Genomic DNA, 25,283 nt, shown 5'->3' on the forward strand with positions numbered 1-25,283 from the left:
TGTGAAGCACATTGCTGGATGCCAGCTATGTAATCCTGCTAGTTAATGACCTGTTTTGTTTCCCTGTTGCTTAAGGTGCTCCAGTGCAACAAAAATCAAATTAAACACCAAAAGTTTGAACATTATAGCAGGGGACAGCACTGGACTTAATCACATTCCATCATATGGCCAGATTTATGAGATCAAATAATGATTTTTATGCACTTGTGCAGATAATACATAGATCCCCCCATAAAGATTAAAAATGAAAGGTGTGATGTATAATATTTAAAAGCTCACTGAAGTGCGTTTCTCCAAGAACATTTCTTACGGTGAATGGTAAATATAGTTGGTTCCTCAGCCCTTTTATTAGAAAATACTAGATCTTTCTACTGCAGCTAGGTGATGGTGATTACTTTGTATATAAAGGAACATATGTGAGATCAACTGCTCTTAGGCCACTTATGACAGGACCTGTTCATAAGTATGCAAATTTGAGACTTGTAACTATTATTGAGTGTGAAAAGTAATCTTTCTCATGATAGCAAAAGTGAAAAGCTGTGTTAATGTAATTATATTGCTTTCCAATCAGCTAGATATCAATGTTCACTATAATAGCTGGGTGTCCAACTTGGTGTGCTTTTGTTTGCCCTGGGGTAGCTATACGAGTTGCTTAGTACTGAGTCAAATTCCATGTACATGCAAAGGCCCTTCATGGAAACAACATTTTGTGGTTTTTTTATTCTTGTTTTTTGTTTAGTTGTTAAGATTTCTGTTAAGATTCACTAACTACAGAGTAGCCATTTGCTACTAAGAGGTTATTTTCTATCATGGTTTTCTATGGTGACTTCTCTTATCCGTCCCCTTTTATATCCTGACTTGGCTGATTTCAGTTCTCTTTTGAAGATAATGAGAACTCAAACATTACATAAACTGTAATGCATGTATGTTTTACACGGAACTACAGGAAGTTATATATAATCTGTAGATGGGTTGTTTAAACATTTGGCAAATCATGTTTGAATTCATATTATTAATTCTCAAAATTGTTAACTTGATGAAATAGCCTAATGTATATAAGGAATTTTTCACTTTCTCAATCAATATACCAAAAGCAGTATTCCCAGCTTGATAGGGCAGGTATGTGTTTTCTTTCTGAAGTTACTGCAGCTGCACGTATGGTACTACAACTGACCTCTCAAAGACTGCAGGGGTCTCAAAGGGAGTGGGATATATTTTTTAACTTCTTAAATTTACGTTCCTAACAAACATTCTCCCTTCACCTCATTTTGGAGACAGTGACTCAGACAGATGGTTATTATAGAAAATTACATACCAAAATGGAAGGGAAAAATAAGGTGCATAATATCAGTCCAATAATGCACCTCTGCTACTCTTCAATTTCTGGAAATAATCTTTTCCATACAAGCCAGCCATAGATGCAGAAGTAGGATATTCCCCCTATTTAATGCAAACTGTGCATCGTCACATATGCCTTCAGAGTACCCACAGTTACTAGTTACTTCAGAACTTTTTATTTAAATCATGGTTTAAATGTATCTTTATTACTGAAAAAATGAAATGTTAAAAATAAGTAAAAATCTTCATTAAGATCTATTTTATAGAATATGTTAGTACCTATTTGCTATTTTTATGTTAACAAAGCATAACAGTTAAAAGATCACTTTAGATTACGCTTTAGATTACACCTAGAAAAGTCATGAAGTGCTTAAAAATGTATCATTACTTTAAAATGTTTGAGAGAACTCTTCACTTGTGAATCTATGCTATAAACTTTGCAGTTAACAATCCTGTTTAAAAATACGCAAGACAGTGCAAATGAACATGAAACTAGATATCTATCATCATTTGACATCAGATGACATCATTTTATAGATATTTAAGGATTATACCATCCCGGGAGGCACACCTCCTTCATTCACAATAAGGTAAATTTACGTTTCATAAAATGTTCAAACTGCTTTGAAAATGCTTATCAAAGGTGACAGATTTTGCATTCCTAAGATGGTGAAGTCTTCCATTTTAAAATGTCAGCATTGGGCCAATTACTTGATATATTGTTAGTTTTAATTTCCATATTAATCTTATATGATTCAATGTTCCAACTGTTGGTTACCTTTCTGTGTCTAGTGCCACCCAGCACCCTTATGAGAAGCACTAAGGCTACCATTTTAGGGATTTTTTCTGTTTCACAGTCTAATAACTTGGCCAACATGACAACTGCTTTGGTAAAAGAATCGAGTGTTTATTGAAACAATTAACTCTAACTGTTAATCAAGGGTTCCTGAGTCCAACAAACCCAAGTCGGATCACTACAGGAAGAATTTCTTGTAAGGACAGAATCAAATTAAGCACCAAGGAAATTATTCAGAGCAGCTACTGTAAATACCTCAACTAGATATTGTAAACATGTCCATGTTTCCTGGTCTTTCTATGAGACTTCCTTGGTCACACCAACTTCCATTTATCTATCTTAGCAATAAAGTCCAAATCGAAGGACTGTCCTTAACAATAGACAGCGACACTTCTGCATGTACATTAAGAAAGTAAACTCTAGTCTCAGCATTAAACACAGAAGTATTACCCACCCAGGAAGTCATCTGCAGAAGCAAGTGCCATCTTCAATTCCTCTTGTAATTCATTCACAGCTTTCTAAATTTTCAGGCTGTGTTAACTGTATTAAGCACTGTAGCTGTGGCATCATGATAGAGTACATTCTTCCAAAACTTGTGATAAATTGGGTAAATATGGTAATAATGAAAGCAATGGTAATAATGAAAGCAATTGAATTCAGAATGAAATACCCAGTGTTTTTTTTTAATTCAGGTGAGTTAATTGCCGTATAAGTATGATGGGACCAGAGTTTTTGCAGATTTGCAAAACTGTAAGGTTAGCTTTTAAAAGACATGTAGTTAGTTCTTGTCTCAGCTTTTTGAGTTTGCTTCTGTTTGTCTCATCATACAGAATGGGATTCATTCTGCAGCCTGTTCTCCCACCTAGGAGAGACTTGAGGGTTGCATAGAGGAAGTCAAAAAAGATACTTTGCTTCATTTAATTATGAGCCCTTTAGTTGCCTGAGTAATGTTGATGGAGTCCAGAAAAATGTCTTGTCTGCCTTAGGCAGCATAAAATGGGAACATGCTTCAGCTCAGAGGGGAAAAAAGGCACATGGAGAGACTGGAACTGGGAACTTGCCCTTGACAAATGACCCAAGCGTGACAAAATTTACTGACAAAATATTAACACTTCATCTTCTGAGAAGCTTGACATTATCAGAAAAGAAGGTTTCACTCTACCTTTTGAAAAAAAAAAAACAAAACAAATACCCATTGTCAAAGCCTCCTTCCCTTCTGAGCTAATCAGGCTCCAGTTATTTGAATCACTGTTGTTCTTTCCAGAAGTTGTATACTGGTGCAACAGGGGTATATCATTAAGTGTCCCTCCACTGGAAAAAACAAATCAGAGTTCTCTATTGCTCCAGTTTCCATCCCTGAATTTCCAGTTTTTCTTGATGTTATTCCCCTTTTATAATCACGGCAGTGACAAAGGGTAAGGCCCATATATCTAATCCCTCCCCCAAACCCTTAGAAAGTCAGAACAAAGAATGACTTGTGAAGGCTCTCTTGTTTAAGGTGAAGGACTAGAAGTTTGTTGCAAGTGTAGGGGCTGATCCTGTTCCCACTGAGGTCTATGGGAGTTAGGCTTATGAACGGGAAACTTCTCTCAGTGCATCTTAGCTGTCTTCAGATTCTTCAGCTGTCCAGCTCTCTTGGCTATTCCTTCCAAGTCTAGAGCTCCACAGGTGGAAATTCTCATATCTTGTAGTGCATACCCAGACAAGTAAGGGGGTCTGATCCCACCAAATGGTAAGAGCTTGTAATAAGCCTGCCCCAGTTTTGGCTATTGACTAATTTTACAGACCTAAACTCTCTTTTTTGTTTGTTTTGTTTTTTTGTTACTATCTTGACTTCCACCTTAGGAGGAGTCAGATGAAATGTATTAACTGTGAGTGAGATAAGAGCATGACTTAGTTATGATGAACAAAATACATCAGCTGACTTAGTGCTAGGCAACCCCACTGCAGTCAGTCAGGAAAATTGCTGGTTACCAGCTGAAAGCATTACAAGTCTCTTTCTTCTAATAAGATGGGGAGCACAATGAGGCAAGTGGAGTAAGTATTGTTTACTCAAAATCTCCATTCCCTAGTACTGTATCAAGCTACTACTATGAGTGTATTGATAGATGTCATACACAAAATTCCATCTCCTTCAGACAGGACAAAGAAATGGAATGTGAACCTAGGGAGGACTGCCCTGTTTTCTGTTGCACCAAACTAAGGGTATTAAGTTCAAAGACTTCTGTTCAGTTACCTTGACACATAACCAACGAGGCTTCTAGTCTTGGCATTCCTATGCTAGTTTTGCAGAAAAGATGCCTCCCCATCTTTGAAAGAACAGAAAGACAAAAGCAGCTTTGCTAATAGAATGTCTCCTAGAATGGCAGAATCATATTTCAGGAATATCAAATCATCCTGCTTTTCCATCATGAGCCTTAGGATTTCTAAATTCAAACAATTTAGAATTTAGATCACAAACTACCCTCTAAACAGTGATTTGATGAAATGCAAGAACCCTGCGGAAGACTGTATTTTTCTTAAAATATGACAGAAGGAGTATTTATTTTGAGTATAAAACTATCTCGTTTAAAAAAATGCATGGCTTTGCAGAGTTTTTTTCAGAAGTAAAATTCATAAGGAAGCATCAATGTCTTTAAAGCCCTGTTTAAATCTCAGGTCAACATGATACTTGTATTTTGTTGTAGCAAACATGACACAGAACACAAATAATTCCATTTCCATTAAGTAAAAAATCTCCTAAACTAAAATGAACTTACTTCATATCAAGCTGAAACTATTCACTGTATATGCAGACATGTAGGAAAATATAAAATTCAGATTGTGGTTTAGCTAGGAAAAAATATGACTTTTAAGGATTAAGAAAACTAGAGAGAGAAACAGCAGGTCTTCAATTTCTACAGCTGATGTGTCGAAACAAACCTATAAAAGAAAGTATCAGGACAAACACTGCTTGCTTAATGTACACCAATAAAGTGAAGTCTGTCCATGAATAAGTCAACAAACTGTGACTGCAGTCTATCAGAAACATAAGTATGCTGGCATGCTCTCTGATGTTCAAGACAGTGTATGTAACCAAGACTTGTGTTTTCCGCTGATTTTGTAAGTGCTTTTGCATAGGAAAACAATATTTATAAAGTAAGTGAAAAGACTAATCTCTATTCGTTCAGGTCTCTCCCACATATCTTCCCATGGATAAAGCCTGAAAAACAAATACTCAACACCTGAAAAAACTAAAATGTGACAAGTGCATTACAGTCTGAAATACTGTACTGCACAGGTACTTCTCTTCCATTGCCTGCATATCCACAGAGTTCATAAAACAACTAAATGATGATTTATGCTTGGTAACTTCCTTGGCAGTAATTGTTATGCCAAGGAAAACTTATTTACTGATTGCAGACACCCATACAATAACATAAGGGTTTTTTTATTGCATGAACCAATCAATCAGTGTGAAGCACAAACGGTGAATGGCGAAAACAGAAAATACAATCTTCCTTTTTCCTTTATTTCTAAAGGGAATATCTAAGCTATATTGTTGTCACTGAGAAGTGGGTCTCTGCTCTGAAATGTAGAACAAAATAATGGGGGATGACCTAGAAAGCAGTTTCTGTGGTTACAGAGGTAAAACCATGCTGCAAACACGAGGCAACAGAACATAAATTACTATGTTACATATGTAACTTGGCTCATGTGTTCGTCTTTAGAATCATAATGAATTTCAGAATGTCAACATACTAATTCTGAAAATCAGATCAACAACAACAAAAACGACCCTAAATCTGTAGCACAATTTCAGTACTCAAAAGCTGCACTTAATCCACACGAACTGCAGTGAACTTGTAAAGACTGAATACCACATCAATATTCCCAGCACCAGCTCAGTAACTTCACAACTAATCTATTGTTTTATTTGTCAATATTACAGCTCAAGCTTCCTCAAGTTCCACAAGGACTCCGTGGCAATCTTTAGGGTGAAGAAAAATCACAGGTTTGCCATGTGCACCTATTTTTGGCTCTTCGCTCAATATTCGTATCTTTTTTTCCTTCAGTTCTGTCATAGCCGCTTTTATGTCATCAACCTTATAAAAGAAAAATACAGTTCACACAAATTAACATATTACACTGTGTTATGCAGATTATACATTTAGGAGCAATAATATAATTCCTTACTAAAATGTTATTCCTAAATTCTAATATAATTCTGAAAATAAATTATAAAACAGTTTTAAAACATCTAGTGTTAAAAATAAAAATCCTACAGAAGTTTGCGTTTGTTATTTGAAGATTATATAAAATACTGTTTAAATAAATTGTGCTGTATTTTAGAAACTATTAAACAAAAATCACTCATGCACAAAGCCCATTGATTTTTTTATGTCGTTATTTTATAAGGACTCCATAAATAATCTAAACTCTGCATTACTATTACTAAGAAGATCATACTGCTTTCAAACTATCAATAACTAAAGAAGAATGCCTCCCTGTCTAATTGATGGCAAAACACTGACTCATTAGATGCTGGTGAAAAGGGAGGGCAATGGGCAGAAGGTAAAAGGAAAGTCTCTTTTAGATTTATATATCCTCCCCTGAGTAGGTTAAGCTTCATAAAGTTTCCTAAGAAAAACCTTGGAATTATCAGAAACATACCCAGAATATGACCTGGTTTTCCTGTTGAACTTAATTATAATAATAGCCGTTAACATAATATTTCAGTACAGTTTCCTGCAGAAATATGTAATTAACAAAAACATGCCTACGCTGTATAATGTGATCTTAAGTCTGATATCATGTCATCAGATGAAATTTGAATTTTCCCAAACCTTAAATGCATTCCTTCTTTGAAATAGTAAAATTAGCACTCAGTTTAGCAAATCCGATAGTCAATAATCAACAAAAACCTAGAATTAAAATAATAGCATTGCCGTTTTTCAAGACTGAGGTGTCTGGACATAACTTGGTGAATAAATTTGCATGATGCCATTGTAGGGAAGAAGGAAGTACCTAGCTTTAATTCAGAGGAACAGACATCAGTTAATTCCTACTTGTTTGCAGCAGTTTTGTTCATGAAAATTCTGAACTCACTACAGTTCTTCCTACACACAACTACCAGTTGGCTAAAAAAAAAATAAATTACTGTCAGGTTTTATCTAAAATAAAACAGCACACATAATGTGTGCCATAGCCCCCTCCAGGTTGTTTCCCCAAGCAGAAAAACCACTGCAGCTGCTGCTCTTGTCCTGCAGAGATGGCCAGAAGAGGAACTGTGTCTGGGCTCAGCTGGAATGAATTACTGCATCCTGAAGGAAGCAGTGAGAGTAAACAGTGGAAGGCCTGTGGGTGTATCCGTGTTAGGAGAGTATCAGGTTCAGATTTCTCTCTTATTCTACCAAGTGTCCAGCCTGCATTTCATTGCAGGTATTAAATTCATTTATAGCTGGTCAGGAATAATTTAATTTCTTCTTAAAATGCTTATTTTGTCTGAAACAAATTCCCTATCAAAACATCTGTCTAAAATTTTCCTTTGAATAATAAGATATAAGGAAGAAATGAAAAGCATTTTGATAAACTTGTCAGGCTTCCTCTCCAGTATGGAAAGAATTTTTACAGTTCAGCTTTTTGCAATAAAATTGTTCATAGAAAGACATTTCTACAAAATATTTTTTAAATTTCAAATGAACAATCAGTTGATACTGAAGTTCTTTTATAGTTTTTCTGAAAACTATTTTTGCTCAACTTCAGAAGATGACATATCTTTGAAATTGTAAGATTTTCCATTCTGAGGAGAATGGAAAATTGGAGGAGGGAGGTTAATATGTCTTTGATTGACTATGGTAGTGACCAAATCTGTTTTCAGTCCCACTTAAACAGGAGGTCAACAATGGATTGCTTTTTTCTCCATGTAAATTAGTCTATAATCTTCCGTTTGTTTTTATGTGGAGACAAACATGAGGGACTTAGGACAATTTTTTTCTTTTCTTTTTTTTTTTTCTGTAGAGAACGTAGAGAATCTATTAGTGAGTTACCGGACTTCACTTAGGAAAATCTGGCTGCAAGTAGCACTAGCTCACCCAATTAATGGAAATTAACTGCTAGATTATGACTCCTGGCTTGGTAGACCTCCTGTATACAGTTATAAATTTTCTTTTTTAAGACAACACTTCTACGTTGTCCAACATGGTATAATTAGCATGTCCCAGTCTTCTCAGTTTTCATAATTAACAGTATGACTTCCCTTGACAGCCATCTTTTGTTTATCTGCAACAAGATCATCTCTCATACAAAATGGAATCTACATAGAACAGTTTCAGCTGGTAACAAATATTTATTGAAATGTCTTAAAAGGGATTACATATCCTTGAAACCCTTGGGAGCTTTGAGCTCTTTTGCTGAGAAGTGCCTACAACTTCCTTCTTTTGTACCTATAAGTAAGTACTACTGGCCTTACAGAGGGCTGGAGGTTTTTTCAGTCTTACTGCAAATCACTTCTTTCTTCTACACCCCCCATTTCCTAAGTTCAGCTGAGGTATTTCACATTTCTATAGCAGGACTGGTCAATTTAAAAAGAATTAATTTTCTTCTTCCTGAATATCTGCAAATAGGCAAACTTCATGTAAGAAAAATTGCAATGCCTGTGTGTATGCAAAATTTCTCAATTCTCAATGAAAGCATGCAACTGCAAACACTGGTCTTTATGTTACATTCTGAAAACAATTTTTACTCACATCAGTAATGTCATTACTTTTTATTATTACACTTTGCATGAAATAATGTTTGCAAGACTCAGATCTGTAAAATATTAAAAACATGTATCATAGGCAGCAGCATTAAATTTTGCATCAAACATCTACACAAAAACATGAGTATACTAAATAAGATAACTACTTTACCCAGCACCTTTACATCTTGTGTACTTCCAGACCAATCTCTCTTTGATGGACAAGGAAGAACAGGACAGAAGAAACTCTGGAGACTTTACTGCTGTTTGGTAAATACGACTGACAATCTTTTTTTACTTCTGTATGCAATTAACTAAATATCAAACAGGAAGAAACTTCTGAAAATCTAAACTATGCCTTAGCTTAAACTTACAACTCCATCTTCTTCCAGTGTATGTCCTTTCTATGTCAGGAAGTTGACACCTGTCAAACACTATTCACAAGCCCTTGGGCTTGTCCACCTTCCACATTGGATACTTAACCCTCCCCTCCCCAATTTAATCTTTATAGCATAAAAGAGGAAAAAAACATCACATAGCTCATGAAATTGAACTGTAATTTCCAAAACAGAAAAAAGGCACTTTTAAGACTTCTTCTTATACAATATAAATTCTCACAAATACGACAGCCTTATATATTTGTTCTTGACACAGGCCAAACCTATGAAAAAATTACGCATACTTTAATATCTCTATCTTATTATGATATATTGTGTTAAAGTACCTCAATGCAGATATGATGCATTCCTCCAGTCTTGTTTTTTTGCAGAAAGCTTGCAATGGGACTTTGCTCTCCTAAAGGATGTAGAAGTTCCAGCTTTGTATTTCCCAGCTCCACAAAAACAGTGTAGACACCATGTTCGGGAAGAGCAACAGTCTCGCTCACCTGTGCTCCTAGCACATCTTTATACAAAGATTGAGCTTTCTCCAAATCAGGTACTGCAATTGCTACATGATTAAGTCGGCCCAGTTTCCATAAACAGCTTGGAATGTTTTGAGGAAAGGAATTCGATGATGATAGAGTTCGTATTGTGGGAGCTGAAGTCTGCAACCTGGTAAGAAGCCCTGAAAAAAAGTGAATAGCACCAATATAATGCTTTTGTGAAAGTACCAATATCTGCTCTTTCCCCTTTCAATGAGGCCTATGTAACTCCTATGTCATAAGCACACCAGTGTGCAAAGCTGAAGGCAGACTGAGATCAAGGAAAGAATTATTCTGTAGTACTAACAGCTCAATGAAAATTATGTAATTATGTATGTAATTATTCACAAGTATTAAAAAAAAAACCACACAAATTTGATGTAAATGCTGACATATGCCTGTTAAAAAGAGGAATACATGGCCAAATGTAACAGTCAACTGTATAATGTACTTAAAAGTGACTTCTGAATTTTTCAGAGCTTCTTACAAAATATAGACAGAAATGAGGATATGGCTATACGTGTAGAAATTATAACAAACAAACAAGAAAACTGAAACAAAACCTTGGACAGAACTGATACTGCAAGATCCAAAAGATAAAAGACTTGAGCTCTCCGCTGTCAAAACTAACTTGAGCAAGGCAAGAAATGTCATGTTGCATGTGAGGCTTAAGGAATCCTAAAAATCCTAAAATCTCCTGAGTCTGATTTCTTATTTTCTCTTTCTCCAATGGTTAAGTCATTTGCCGTTCTTACTTTTCAGATACCATATAGGTCTTACACTTAGTTTCACTAATCTGTTTCAAGATGCTTAGAAATATTTCAGTTCTAAGTACTGTGAACAACATCATGTCCAACTGACCAATAACAATTTAGAATATTTTAATGCAACTAATGCCACTGACTTCAGTGTGACTTACAAAAGAAAAATAATATTATTTGGCTCACCATAAATGAAAAGTTAATTATAAAAAAATACTGGATGACCATATGACACAAAGGTAAGGGCTAACATGTAGACAAAAGATGGAGAAGTCATGGAGAAACTCAGTGCGATGAAAAACTGCTTAGATATCTACAGGACTCTTCACAGACTGCTCTGACAAGGCAGTACTGAACTTTGCACTACCTGTGTCAAATTGCTGCATTGCTCACAAATAATTCTAGGGTCTAGTGCTGCTTGGGGTTTTTTTTGTAAGTCACAAAAAAAAGATAAAATGAGGATACTTACAAATGAATTACGTTAAAAATTAATCTGTCAGAGTACTAGAATCTGGAGAGGTTGGGAGTAGGGGAGAAATAGTGATCATATCAGTTGTTTCTAGCACCAGAATTAGAATTAGATGAAAGAATATATTCAAGCCACATTTTAATTTCATGCCAGTTTGCTTTAGGCCATGTCGGAGTTCCCAGTGCCTCAAGGCCAAGCTAGAGGCATCTTAGCATTTTGGAAGTCTTTGAGGCATTCTTAGCTTTAAATTCATAAATGTGCTGTTTTGCTAAGAGATTGTGCCAAGGATGCACTGAGATTCTGGATGCTTTGCAATACACTCAGGATAGCCTGGCTTGCATTTTTTTAGACTCTTTGTAAGGTTAGTAGTAGCTGTAATTAATCAGCTAGCTTCACTGTATGAAACTGAGAACTACCATTTCACAGGAGTTCAAGACTCTACAGCTATCAGTTTTTCTTCACAAAGACAACTGATGCAGTCCTTAAATCTAAGCCTTTCTGAGCACTGTGCTGTGATGGAAGAAGAAGTGTTTCTGTGTATTTGAGACTTAAAATTACAACATGCAATGTACATACTTCCCAAGACTTAGTATCACAAAAGTTATTCAGAATCATTAGATAATAATCAACATCCTACATTCATAATTTCCAGAAACTTGTCCAGTTCTGCAAGCCCTGAAATATTTCTTGCCAGCCTTTCACACAGTACATCCTGTCATCTCCTTCATCACGGCCAGAAGTTCTGGACAATTCTTTTTCACTTGTTACCTTTAGGCTATGATACTGGCATAGTAGAGCAACTCAATATTTCTAAGTACTTTTAACTTTTTACATGTTAAACAAAATCCCCTAGCAACTTCTACACAGAAGAAAAATTCTTGTTTTTCAAATGTCTATGCTGAAACTATTTTGTAGATAGACTTGCCATCTAAATGCAGCTGTATCAGGGATGAACAAAGCAACTGCCTGAGGAAGCGATACTATGCAATGGTTTATAATGTACAAAATAAGAAACATGCAGTATCTAGTTGGCATAATTAGAGGCATGGATAATTAACTAGACTAGAGTTTGACCAGATCACCAGAGTAACTAATGCATTAAAAAATAAAATAAAAAAACCCCAAACACCCGCCATACAGTCTTTTCTGTCCACCTAAGATTCTACATAAGTAGCTCTGTTTCCTACAATAATTTCTTAAGACCTGATTCAATTCTTGCTGAAGCAAGAGATAGTTTTCCACTTAGAGGAGGTCAGTATTCTCCAAAAGAGAAAAATCCTTTGAAAGATAAGGATCACATATTATATAATTTGTTATGTTTCCTAGAGCCTTTTATTGTTTCATTCCTTCTTCCAAATATTAACAGACCACAGTTCAGTAGAAATACTACTAACGTAGATTTTTCAAGCAGTCTTTACTGATGGGAAAGGCCAGGATTTTTCCCATTCTTTTTGACATCTCCCATCTATAATTCTTGCTGTACTTCACACAGGGCATATGACTACATGGCTATTATAATTTAATTTGTATTTTGTCTATTTTCAAGTAAATTGACAGAAAGTAGAGACACAGACTGCTACTCAGCTATTGCTGAAGCAATAAGCAAAAAGAATAGAAAATGCTATTTCTGTTGGGTTCTGCCCAAGAAACATTTGGTTTTTGTGGTGTTTCCTGGAAAGATAATAGATTGAAAAAGTGAAGTATATTCCTAGGATTCTTGTAAAGTCAAAGACACTTAAATGCCCACTCATATGACAATATTATTTATGCATCTCTCCATTTCCTCCTCTCACTTAACGGATTGGGTGGTTGAAGTCTATATATTTTTCCTAGGAGTATGTAGGGGCAGAGGACTCTTCAGCAGGTTTGGGGGGTGTTTTTACTTTATTCTATAAAGTCTTGTGAATTTATCCTAGCTCTAGTCATATGCATATAGAGCTTTAATTTTAAACCCATAATTACCAGTATGAATTTACTAAGATTAAACAAAAAGCATGTGTTTTTCTTGCATTATATAGATTAGTAACTATATAGATTAGTTACTTAAAATTCTAATCTTCTTCTTCTAACCCAATAATCAAAAGATGACCCTGCAGTGAAAAAGAAAGCTTTTCAGCAAACTTCAGATTGAAACCCCATCACTTTCATGTTTCAGGAAACACTCACTTATATTTATGCATATATCACAAAACTAGTCCTATTAACTGTTGTTGCTAAATTCTTCAATCACAAAAGCATTTATCCACTGACTTACAGAATTATTCAAGTAATTCTTAACTTTCTCCAGTGTTAAAAAAAATGACTTTGCTTCTTTTGAAGCCAGTAGACACTGTGACTAAAGTATCTATCCAACTATCTGTCCTGCTTGAAAAACTTGCATATGCTGACCAAATTCACACATGCAGTTGCTTGTCCTGGTATATACAGCATTTGCCCCTACTGGTTTCTTTCAAGACCTAATTTTTCAAACACACACAACCAAATCTGAATTTTTCTAGATATTTTGTCCTTTAGAGAAGATTCAGCTGACCCTGCTCTCATATATGATTGCTGGCTTCCTAGCCTCAGTGATACTGCAGAATGTATGTCACCTTCTTCAGCTTAATTCAGATTCTTCAGCAGCTTCTTCAGCTTCAGCAGATTCTTCAGCAGATTCTTCAGCTTCTTCAGCAGATTATGAACATGAAGTAACAAGTCTAAAGTACCCCATAAAATGAGATCCTCATCCTTCCAAATGTTTATTCATAGGCTTGTTGCTCCTTAGGTGGAGCAGTGTTCATTGACTTACATGGCTAAGTAGTCAAATGCAAGCCAAATCCAACTGAATTTCGTCACGTTCTCTGTGGGGAGGTTATACAACTGTGGGTTGCAGTAAGAAGAACCTTGTCACTGGGCACTGCTCTGTTGTCAACCATTTCAGGTTGAGAAAAACTCCCAAGCATGAAGAGGATGCTGTCGCCATAGGGAGTTTCGCATACAGGGGCTGTGTGGACCAGAGCTCTAGCTCTCTGGACCAAATGGAGAAAGGGCATAGTCTGGCCATTCTTAAATCCCAGAACTTTCAAGGTGGCGTTAGCATCTTGGAAACTTTGCCAGCCAAAAGGCTGAGGTCATTCACAGTGCTGCTCTGCTCTGTGCTGGAGTGGCTTTTGGGAATCGCATGGGCTCCATAGTTCCTAGAAACTGCGTCTCAGTTTGCTGCAGCTCTGGTTTCTTCCGTCAAAGTGCAATTATACAAAGGTGTTTTCATTCCCAGTATCCCACTGATTGATCACTGACAGCACTGAGCCTCTCATTCACTTTCTTCTGCAGTCTATGGCTACCGAGTAAAACAGAGTGGTTTAGGTACGGTGAGTTTAACCTGCCGTTACTTACTATTAAGAGAGTGAATGGTCCAGATAATTATAATGAACGGGAAATTATTTTGCATTTGACCACCAAGTTGGACCTTAAAAAGACAAGCTCCTCCTTGCACCTTAAGTTCGGAGTTTGCTGCCCAAGTTTATTCTAAGCCAGATAATGTCAGTTGTTAATGTATCTGTCATCTGGATCAGAAGACCTTGTTTTTATTTATAAAGGCAATTCTCTTTTGTTTGGGCCTATAAGGCTCCCACAGAGAGCCTCGGGCACGTTCCCGCACTTCAGGGCGCGGAGGGGCGGCGTGATCCCGCCCTGACGGCCCGCCCGCCCGGCCCCAGCGCGAAGCGGGAGTGCCCGCCGCCACGGGGCAAGAGCTCCGGGCCGGAGCGGGCACCGAGCCCCGCGGCCGCCCCGTGCCCAGGCCTGAGGTCGCGCTGGCCCTCACCGGTCCCGCCGCCCACCCCGCCGCCGGCCCGCCCGGCCCCTGCGTTACCGGCCGCCGCGCGCCCCAGGGAGGCCGCCATCTCGCCGCCCCGCCGCTCGCACCCAGCCCGGCCGCAGGCAGGCGGGGCCTGGTCGCGGGGAAGCGGCCGCCCTCCGCCGTCACCACAGCGGCGGCCGCCGCCCCCGTCGGGGCCGAGTCGTCCCCCGACCGCCCAGAGCTGAAGGCGCGCCCGCACAGGGAGCCCTTCGTCGCGGTGACAGCCCGCGGCTGTGTTTGTAGGACCGGCGCCACCGGAGCGTCTTGGTACGAGGGCACCGGCGGTGGCAATGGCTGTGTCCCGGCGAGGGGCTGGTGAGCCCTCGCTGCGGCGGGTGGGGGAGCCGCCCGGTGCCTTTACCAGAAGGAGGAAGCTCCACCGCGCAGGGGCGGCCGCTACGGCCGCTGCCAGCCAGCGTGCGCGGCCCGGGGCGGCCGCCCTGGAGCTGAAGCCGATGCCTGACTGCGGGGAGGCGGCTGTGCAGCGAGCCTCAGCCGTGCTGCCGCGAGCCTCTGCAGGGGCAGTTCTGGGCACTGTATTTATTTGAAAAGGAAAGTGCAAAAGAGGTCAGCTATAGCAGGGGACGTATGTAGAGAGAAAGTTTTCTGACTAAAGCATTGTGCAAAAGAGACTTGGGACAATGAGCAGGCTGTCTTCTGGTGTTCTGTTCCTTCTTGTGTCAGGGGTGTAAAACATTGCAAGTTGCTGTGATAGATCCTAAATGTATCAACAGCTTGTGCCATTTCAAATCTGATAATATTTGAATAATTAAAAGTGCAGCTCAAAATCAGTGTTCAAAATGGGTATTTGAAAGTCCCATCGGTACATGACACTTTCTGCTTCCAGCCCAGGTTGTAAAGTGTCAGATATGTTTATGATGTTCAGAGAAGCACAGGTACGGGTCATACTCATGCCTCAGCTGTCTGGGCCCTGCCCCACACAATGTTTTTTTGAGGGTACGGAGTCTCAATGAGAGGACACGCAGAAGTTGCATAGCAGGGCTTTGTTTTTTGTGCACTGAAAAGACTTATTTTTTTGGTAGGAAGGAAACATGAAAGCAGCAGAGGAACGGCAGAGGCAACAGCAAGAACAAAGTTAGAAGGTTTGTCACACTTTTGGGTCCAGGTGCTGAATGGCCACAGATGACTGGGAACGGCAGCAGGCCGGGTGAGTGCAGCCCAGGGGGCAGCCCCTGCTAAGGCATTTTGCAGCATGGTGGAGGAATGGATCGTCTCCTCCAGCTGCAGCAGCTTCTTCACCAGGGTCTGTGGGTGTAGTGCTTAATTTGACTTTATAAAATAAACTTTAAGGAAACTATATGATGTAAAGTAACAAAGCAGTTGAACACTGGGCAGTGCTCGCTAATTGCGTAGGCATGCGAATGCGTGCCTAGTTAGCTGGGAGCTTGGAGACGTCAGATAACAACGGGCATTTTGCTCACAGAATCAGCTGGAAGTGTGTGGTTCCAAAATAGCCCTTGTATCTAGGTCGGAGAAACAAAACTGCCAAGTAAGAGGACTGTAGCTTTACTATATTTAGAGCAGGTTTTTCAGTGCTGATGAACATCCCAATCGAGAGCAATACCACGCTCTTCCAAGGGGAGGAAGCATCAGCCATCAGCAGATGACTCTGCAATATCCTGCTTGCGGTTCACTGCGAACGCGAGCAGGCCCACCTGAAGAAGCGGGTGTGGCATGAATAAACGAGGCGGTTCTGTGACAAAAGCACGGACTGGGAGGCGGGCCGGGCCGAGCCGGCTCCTGCCTCTGTGGGTGTAAAACACCGCGAGGCAGAACTCCTGTATGCGGAACCTTGGCGCCGGCCGCGGGAGTCGTCCGGACCGTTTAGCCGGCGGCCTCGGGGAGGCGGTGCCAGGTTGCTCCACGCGCTGCGGCCGGCGGGAAGATGGCGGCTGTGAAGGGTCTGGAGACGTGCCTCAGGGTGGCGGGTGCTGCCGCGGCGCGTCCGGAGCGCTTCCTCAGGTACTGCGGGTTTCCCGGGGTCTGGGGAGCCCCCCAAATGCCGGAGTGTGCGCCCGTGCCCGTAGCGCTCTGCGATTTGTGCAGGCCTCAGTGCTCGGGGAGGGGAGACCTCGTGCCAGCCGGCCGGCCGGCGCTTCTCGGCTACCCCTGGTGCTGCAGAGCTCTCCTGAAACGCGCTATTAACAGCGTCGAGACCTGGCTGGGGCTTCTGCCACGGCTGCTGCAGTATCCTATTCCTTTCTTCAGCGTTCGGGAATTAGGAAACGGAGGTTTCTGTTTCAGTCAGCTATGTTGAAGCATTGGTAGCTCTACAGAAGAAACTGGAAGAGACTACCCAAATATAAAAGCTGAGGAGTAAGGCATTGGAGGAAGACAATTACCTTTTTAAAACCAAGGGTCTGTATCTTGGATGTTTGAGGTGTTTAGTGCTATATTATTTACTTCCCCAAAGCGTCTGGAGTGCTTAAATATGATCAAGATGTAATAAGATGCAACTATAGAGAATATTCTGTCCAGCTGCTACTTCATACACAAAGCTGAAAGGCTTAATAATTATGTCTATTTCTAGGAATGTTTAGTAGCAGTACTCCAAGACATGTGCAGAAAGTTAAGCAATAGCAGTAATTGTTGAAAGGTGCTATTCTGTAGTACCAAAATACCTAAGCAGATATAAAAAGAGCTGCGGGGTGACCATGTGATTAACTTAATGGAAGGTGTAAAATTAATGAAAGCTAGTGAATTCTGCAAAATAGAAAATAAAAAATATTAACTCTTGTGCTTTTTAAAGCTCTTAATTTTTTTTTCTACTTTTAGTGTGCAAGATGGACTGGCTGCTGACTTCAGAGCATTAACAAAGACTCTCTATGATTTGAATAAAGCTCTGGGAAGTAATATAGTTCGTGGGGGTCCTCTAAAAGAGCTGGTGATAGAAAATTTTGATGAAGAACAGATTTGGCAACAGCTAGAGCTCCAGAACAATGCAGTTCTCGACTTCTTCAAGAAATCCATTGCAAGGGATGCTGAGGATGAAGATCTTTGCCTTTTCTCAGACCAGGAAGAGGATGGCTCTGATGCAGAGACCAGCAGCAACAAGGAATTGGAAGACAACATCATGGAAGCAGAAACTGAACAGAAGAATGTTTATACAAAAGAGAAAACTAAAGCTAAAGAAAAGCAAAGTAAACTCAGAGAAAGCATAATGCAGAAATACAGTGATGAGGATTCTGATATTGACTTTGATATTGAAGCACTGGAGCAACAAACTAAAACAGCCAAGGAAACCACACTGAAAATAATGGGAAGAAAATCTATAGTGGATGACAAGTTTTTCAAGCTGGCTGAGATGGAAGCTTTTTTAGAACATGCAGAGAAGGAAAACAGGGAGGAGGAAGAAGATATTAATTATTTTGAAGACATCCTCTCAGATGATGAGGAAGAAGAGTCTGAAGAAGCTAAAGTCAAAGTAAGAATATCAGTAAATTAATATTCTGATCTCTCTTTTCCTTTAAATCAAGATCTGATATCCATTAGGGTGACTATAAATTGTTGAATTCTGAGTAGAAACCACCAAGTTAAATTTCCTTAGATGACTAATGATTACTTCTGAAGCTTTACTTTAATAATATACTTGACATGAATATCTGTTATCAAAATGTCTTAGTGTAGGCGAACATACCGTCATGCAATTCCAGTCTCTCTTTAGATGGGTCTTGGGTTTTTGCATGAATAATGGAAGAGGTAGCATGTCAGAAGAAATAAGTGACCTTGCAGAACTGGCAGAATAGGTGACCCAGCAAATGAAAAAGATGTGTCACTCAGCATTGACATCTGGCAATTAGAGATCACTACGATGACTGATGCATAGCAAAGGGCTTTTGGCAACTTCTTTTTCCAGGGACATGGCTTTGTAACTCTGATTTAACTTAAGTTGCTGAGTACTTGTTTCAAAAATAAATCTTTTATTATTTAATATTACCAGAGAGCCTCACTAGCAAGTAAGACCTATGCCCAGTGCATAAGGAAATGTGTATGTATTCCAACAAATAATTGGCAAAATCTACTGCTCTTTGACTTCTGTATATGTTGAAATTGGAAATTAATTTAAATGGTAGAATATTTTAAGTACTTGTAAAGCAGATTAGTTTTACTAAGATTCCCTACCACAGGTTAATGCTTCAGTAAACTGAATTACTGTTATACAAGTAGTGCTGTTCCCCAGCTGCTAAAGACTTTAGAAGACAGAATACCCTTAGACTTCTGTCAGCCTAACAGTTTTGGTTTGGGTTTTTTTTTCTCCTCTCCTCTTCTTAGCCAATTAAGAGTTCTAGAGACTTGACATACAAAGATTTCTTTGATCCAGTCGATGACAATGATGATTTAGTAGCTAATGATGTTGAAGATGATCAGGAAGAGGAAGCAGACAGTGCTATTGAAGAGGAGAATGAAGAAAGCATGTCTGAGTAAGTATATGCATTATTTGTAGTTAAAATGTCCTTGTAATTTTACACTGAAGTAGAAAATAAAGTGTGAATTCCAAGGTCACTATGTTCATGGTTTGCATTGTCACCGTATTTAAAAAGTAGTTTATTTACTTATCTTTAGAGTATTTTGATATCTATTTGAATAAATCATTTAATAGCTGTAACTTCAGTTTTTGAAAGTTATTTGTAATATATCGAGGTTTCCCTAGTGTCTCCTGCCTTTAGGTTTCAATGAAAGCCTATTGTATTTCTTAACTGTGGGTTAGTTGTAACAGGTAAACATCTAATGGCTGAAATATCTTCATGTAAAAAATTATAGAGGCTTTTCAACCTTTATTGTATATTAAATTTTAATGTTACAGGGTCGAGGATATGAATGAAATGGTGATGGAGAGTATGAGAAGTAAAGAAGCCTCTAAAAAAGTTACTTTTAGTTTGCCAGATGACAGTGAAACAGAAGATGTTACTGATACGCAATTAGAGAAGGGCATTGATCCCAGTGAAATAAAGTCTTCTTTTGAGAAGAGACAGGAAAAGGTAACTGTTTGTTTTTTATTTTGCTAATACTTTGAAACAGTGGCAGATTTTATTTTTTTAATGATTGTGTGATTTGTTCAAAGTCTAGCAAATATGAATAGGCTATCTACAAATTAAGGGGGGAAAAAAGTGTCTTATCTACAAATTAAGGGGGGGAAAAAGTGTCTTATCTACATCGGATTTATATGCAGTCACATATTCCCTCATCTTTATGTGAGGAGGAGTTAAGTACCTGAAATAACTATTAATTTCTTGCCTTGAGTTTACTTGTGAGCTCTATGTTTTAAACTTATGAGGAAATTGTGTTTTTCAGATGAGCAAAAAAATAAAAAGTTTAGAAGAAGAGTTGTTAGAGGAGAAACCTTGGCAGCTTAAAGGAGAAGTGACTGGACAAAAACGACCTGAAAACAGCCTTTTGGAGGAAACGGTACTTTTTGACCATGCAGTCCGAATGGGTAAGTAGTGAGAGAGGGCTTTCCTGAAAGCATGTTGCATACCATATTGGGTTTTCTTCCCTTTGGACCTTGCTGAAAACACCTGTGACTCAAGAGCTGGATAACAAAACAGTAAGTTAAACTTCTCAGTGCGTTTTTGAGGTTGTGCATTTTCGTGGTGGAAACTACAGGAAGGTATAATTTTTAACTTAACTGAAAGTTCATTAATTTGGTGGCAGATTTAGTCATTTACAAGCCTTACATAATATAATTACTCTCTTCAAGATAGAGGAAAACATTATTTACTTACCTCACCTTCAATTACTACATTTTTGTTAAGGCTTTACTTTTTCTGTTGTTTATTCTGCATAGAACAAAAAGTATTTCTTGCTGGAGAAATGTTAATCTTAAAATTCTTCTCTTTCTCCTCTCAGCACCTGTGATCACGGAAGAAACTACTTTTCAGCTTGAAGACATCATTAAACAGAGAATATTGGATGAGGTTAATATTATCTTACTTGTTCCTCCCTATTTTGTTCATAGACTTGATTCACGTTCCAAGGACAAGTTTAAAGCTCTTAATGTTAGGTGTAGAGTTATCTTAATTTCTGCAACTGGTTGTTTTATTCTTTTGCCTTGAGGAATGTGTCTTTAGATTTCTAAGGAGCTCTGTTTTTACATGCCTGTTATATGCTAGGTTTTGGTGCGCTTCAAAAAAATGAGTATTTGCGGATAAAGCTATAAGGAGTTTATTTGGAATATAATGCCAGTCTGTAAATTTTTTCTATGACTGTAACTGTAGTGCTCTGAGCATTCTGAATGCTAACCAAAACTCAATTGTTTACTTAATTTTTCTTAAAAGTCACTGATAAGACTTGTATCCCACAGCTTGTTGAGGCTTATTGTTAGTTGAATAAAAATTGGTGCTATGGGGGGAGAGTATTTAAGTGCTTAAGAAAATTACACAGTTGTTACACAATTTTTACCCCAATCCACTAAAAATAAGCACACAAGCTAGAGCTGTAAGTCTTTTATTACTTTTTTTTTCAAATGAAAGTGTGAAACTTGATGAGTTCCTGGGAAGCCACATGCATAAACTAGTTAACGTGTCAGATAAGTAATATGGAAAATGTTCTAAATAAGCTGTAGCACCTGATACTTGACTGTAGTTGCCTTTGGTCATTAATTTAAGACTTTCTCAGGCATGGGATGATGTAGTACCGAAAGAAAAACCAAAAGAGGAGGCTTTTGAATACAAGAAACGTATCACTTTGGATCATGAAAAGAGTAAACTGAGCCTTGCTGAGATCTATGAGCAAGAATACATGAAACTTCACCAGGTAATGTAAGCAATGCCATTCCTTTCAGTTTGAAGTTCACATCACATAATCTTACATCTTCATTTGTACACTGCTAACTCTGCTTTCAGCTTTGTGGAAGTACTTCAGTCTTTCTCTGAGCGTTTGCCAGTGAAATGGCTCTGAATTGTATATTGTGGTGTTATGAGTCTTGTAGAAGTAAAATAGATTTATGAATGGTGTTGCAGTAACATTGCGTTATTAATGCAGCAAAAGACTGAAGAGGAAGAAAATCCCGAACACAAAGAAATTCAGGAAATGATGGATTCACTGTTCCTGAAGTTGGATGCACTTTGTAACTTCCACTTCACACCCAAACCAGTAAGTACATAAGTTTCATAAAGTTGGAGGGTTTTTTTCCCCCCTCTTTGAAACTAGATACTTTAAAATATATTTGGGAAATAGAACGTAAAATAAACATTGAGTGTTACTGAGCTTGTTCTTATTTCATATTAAATGCACTATAATTGCCTTTAAACAAAACCAAACATTTAGTATCTTCAGTTATCTGTGAGCTGCTGTGAGATGGTGTGCTCAGTCCTGAATATGTTTCCTTATTTCTAGCCTGTGCCAGAAGTTAAAATAGTTTCGAACCTTCCAGCTATAAGTATGGAAGAAGTAGCACCTGTTGCTGTTAGTGATGCTGCTCTCTTAGCACCAGAGGAGATCAAGGTAAATATAAATCAAAATCATGTAAGGATCTGTAGAGGATCTGTATCGTTGATAGAAGGGTGTGCTGGCTGCTAGATCAGTGGGAGAATTGTGCCCCCTCCCACCCTGGGTTCCTCACCTTGTAGACCTTCTTGCCTAGCATTTTGGTGTTGGTTGGTGTTGGGGTTTTGTGGGGGGGCAGGTGTGTGCTTTTTTTTTTTTTTTTTTTGCATAACTGGAAGGAGGGGAAAGTTAATTTTATTTGGCTACGCTACGCCATAATATTATGCTTCACTTTTGTTCTCAACTATTATGTGATGGCAACTTATTTTCCCAACGTATATATGAGTATTTGGAAAGGGAAAGCTAAATGACAATAGGGAAGAGCAATTAGCGTATCTTCGATCAATTGTACAAATCTCACTTCCCAACTTTTGCCAGTTTTTGGCCTTTGCCTTAATGCGGCATTGCCCTGAGCTGGCTAACCACTTGAAATGAAGACAGATTTGAGTACTGTGAAGTGAGTCTTGTCTTTTGCACGCTTATGGATCTAGAGATCTTGTTCTCTTTAGGAAAAGAACAAAGCTGGTGATGTAAAAACAGATGCAGAAAAGACTCCCACAGACAAAAAACGAGAACGAAGAAAGAAAAAGCTTCGTAAACGTATGAAGCTAAGAGAAAAGGAGAAACGTCAAAAGCTTCTTGAAAAGATGAAACCGGAACAAGGCACAAAACTTAGCAAAAAAGCTGCTGCAGCAAAATTAAAAAAGCTTACAAAAGAAGGCAAAGCATCTCTGCTCAAGGTAAGGCTTTCTTAAGTAGTCCTGTATAACTTGGAGCTTCCCAGCTAAAGAATATTAAAATCCCAAGGATAGATAATACTTCACTAGAGAGAGGAAAGGTAACTTTATCATAAAGAATTACAGAGTATAGGGTTTGTTTCCCTCCCATCCCTCTTGGCACAGCTACATCTCCTAATCTTTCTCCATCCCCTCAAAAAATCTTGTGCACAAGTAGTATATCTGCTTACCACCCAAACTTGTTTCCTTATTTATGTCTGATCAAATATAAAAGGTAAATGTAGCTGCTGGAAAGAAAGAGGTAGGAAGAAGACAGGGAAAGGGCAGATGCATACTTCTTTTTTTTTTTTCCTTTCTTTCTTTCTTTCTCCACTGCCCTGCCCGCTTTCCCCTGTATTCTTTTGAACTACAGTTTTGGAAGGACTGTTCTGATCCATACTTGTAGCTGTCTTCTGCAAAGTAGTGTTGAATGCCTTTTTAGTCCTGATTTGGCTGATTATCCTGACAGCTTGATGTCAATATAGAGGCCTAAAAATATACAGCTCTGGTTGCACTTCGCAGTGACCCTCTTGTTTATAATGCATATTTATGTAGATATTATTGCTTTAATTATGAATAAATCATACCTAAATGGTTGTTGGAACCTTTAGAAGCTTATTCAGAGTATAAAATATATTTGAATTTGTAAGCAACTTAATCTTTTGATATGGAAAAACATGAAAAAATTGTGTGATACAACTACTTTATATCAAAGTATATGCACAAAGCAGAAATGATTGTTTGCATTAGGTACTACTTTTTATTTACTTCAAAGCTCACAGGATGGTGTTCCTGCAAATACTAAGACTTATGCTCTTATTTCCTGCATTTGAACTGTTCCCTTGATGAAATGGGACTACTTGCATGCATAATTGAAGATGAGGTTTCTATTTAGTTCTTTCTAAGCTTTGAGTAACTTAAGCTATCTCAAAATAGAATATTCCTATTTTACTTTCTACTTATTGTGGAGCCTTCTCTATAATCTCATCAGATTGTTTTATAGCATGCAAAACAAAATCAGTAAACTTGTGTACCACCTATGATGCCTTATAAATTAAATTTTTTAAATCTTTGAAATTTTGAGGTATTAGAAACTAATAGGAAAAATTACTTGATTACTTCTAAAACGTTTGTGCTTACCTTTTCAAAAGGAGAGCAGAACACAAAATATAGATATGTAGTTGTAGCTCATGATGTGCAAAGATCTCTTCTTGATGCCTGTTCTTACCTACCATGCTAATTGCTAATTAGAAAGGGATCATACTCTTTATTTCTTTAGATAGCAGGAATGGTATAAGAATGCAGTGAAAAATACCCTTTAAAAAAAAAAATCTGATAACTGATTTTCAACTCAAATACCATTATGTGTGAGTAACTAGTACTGGTACTGTTTGTACATTTCTTGGTTATAACAAATATTTTGTCCATTGACAGGATGAAGGTAAAGACAAGGTCTTGAAATCATCTCAGGCCTTCTTTTCTCAACTACAAGATCAAGTAAAAATGCAAATCAAAGACGCAAACAAATTAAAGAAGAAACAGAAGAAGCAGAAAGCACTCTCTGTTCATAAACTGAAATTGTAACTTTTTTATGTACGTCGCATCTTGTATATATTAAAGTGTTTCTATGTGAATGCTGAATTTGAGTAGGTTTTATTCTGTGTCGATCTTGAAAATGTTCTGTGAACATCTAAGGTGATGTAAAGACACTTTCCTTTAGGTTTTACTTTTATTTTCTACCATAGAACTCTCATTTTTGTCTTTTTATTCTAAAAAGAAAGCTTCTTGCTAGGGGCAGTTACATAACCATGTAGATTACTTCATGTTTGTGTTTTGACTATGCTGTCTCTTCAAGCTATAGTCCATAGCTTTTGTATCTGCTGTTGTAATAGCCCTGTATGGATTGCAGGAATAACTGCATTTATTGAATATTTATTATTCCCATTTTATCAAACGGGGAGGACACGGAGGGTTTTTAAGCCTGCAGTAACTCAGAGTAAGCAAATGGTATCTTTTAACTTAAAGGATATTTTTTCAGGTGGAAATATTTCAGTATTTGCTCTTTTCCTGGCTGAACAAAAAAAGAAAGTTCCAGCAGCTGCCCCTCAGGTTCCCCTTTCTAGAGAAAGACCACACCTCTTTTCCACCATCTG

The 25,283-nt window shown here is 38.2% G+C and overlaps 2 protein-coding genes across 4 annotated transcripts; one reads left to right on the forward strand and one right to left on the reverse strand.

Moving 5' to 3' along the window:
* Positions 1 to 4,654: 4,654 nt before the first annotated feature.
* On the reverse strand, positions 4,655 to 14,992 carry MCEE (methylmalonyl-CoA epimerase). Its single transcript, XM_072870017.1, has 3 exons — positions 14,861 to 14,992; positions 9,580 to 9,920; positions 4,655 to 6,219 (listed from the first exon to the last, which is right to left on the reverse strand). Exons 1-3 carry the CDS (start codon positions 14,889 to 14,891, stop codon positions 6,067 to 6,069), a joined length of 525 nt encoding a protein of 174 aa, XP_072726118.1. The 5' UTR covers positions 14,892 to 14,992; the 3' UTR covers positions 4,655 to 6,066.
* Positions 14,988 to 24,763, forward strand: MPHOSPH10 (M-phase phosphoprotein 10). Of its 3 annotated transcripts, none has more exons than XM_072870014.1 (12): positions 14,988 to 15,115; positions 15,892 to 16,016; positions 17,645 to 18,293; positions 19,142 to 19,290; positions 19,674 to 19,848; positions 20,162 to 20,303; positions 20,717 to 20,784; positions 21,485 to 21,622; positions 21,851 to 21,961; positions 22,205 to 22,312; positions 22,864 to 23,094; positions 24,565 to 24,763. In XM_072870014.1, the coding sequence occupies exons 2-12, from the start codon at positions 15,982 to 15,984 to the stop codon at positions 24,712 to 24,714; spliced, it is 1,956 nt and encodes a 651-aa protein (XP_072726115.1). In that variant the 5' UTR covers positions 14,988 to 15,115; positions 15,892 to 15,981; the 3' UTR covers positions 24,715 to 24,763. The 3 variants fall into 3 exon arrangements, with proteins under 3 accessions (XP_072726115.1, XP_072726116.1, XP_072726114.1); XM_072870015.1 differs by lacking the exon at positions 14,988 to 15,115 and adding an exon at positions 15,269 to 15,415; XM_072870013.1 differs by lacking the exons at positions 14,988 to 15,115; positions 15,892 to 16,016 and adding an exon at positions 16,359 to 16,831.
* Positions 24,764 to 25,283: the final 520 nt, after the last annotated feature.

Source organism: Ciconia boyciana, chromosome 8 (assembly GCF_034638445.1).
Source record: "Ciconia boyciana chromosome 8, ASM3463844v1, whole genome shotgun sequence".
Classification (NCBI taxonomy): Eukaryota; Metazoa; Chordata; class Aves; order Ciconiiformes; family Ciconiidae; genus Ciconia; species Ciconia boyciana.

Excerpts from the sequence above, each read along its gene's own strand:
- MCEE (XM_072870017.1), bottom strand. The coding sequence starts at position 14,891 with ATGGCGGCCTCCCTGGGGCGCGCGGCGGCCG. Across the intron at positions 9,921-14,860 it reads CCTGGGGCGCGCGGCGGCCG|GGCTTCTTACCAGGTTGCAG; the intron begins GTAACGCAGGGG and ends ACTTTTTTTCAG. Across the intron at positions 6,220-9,579 it reads TGCATCATATCTGCATTGAG|GTTGATGACATAAAAGCGGC; the intron begins GTACTTTAACAC and ends TTCTTTTATAAG.
- MPHOSPH10 (XM_072870013.1), top strand. The coding sequence starts at position 16,755 with ATGGCGGCTGTGAAGGGTCTGGAGACGTGCCTCAGGGTGGCGGGTGCT. Across the intron at positions 16,832-17,644 it reads CGTCCGGAGCGCTTCCTCAG|TGTGCAAGATGGACTGGCTG; the intron begins GTACTGCGGGTT and ends TTCTACTTTTAG. Across the intron at positions 19,291-19,673 it reads AATGAAGAAAGCATGTCTGA|GGTCGAGGATATGAATGAAA; the intron begins GTAAGTATATGC and ends TTAATGTTACAG.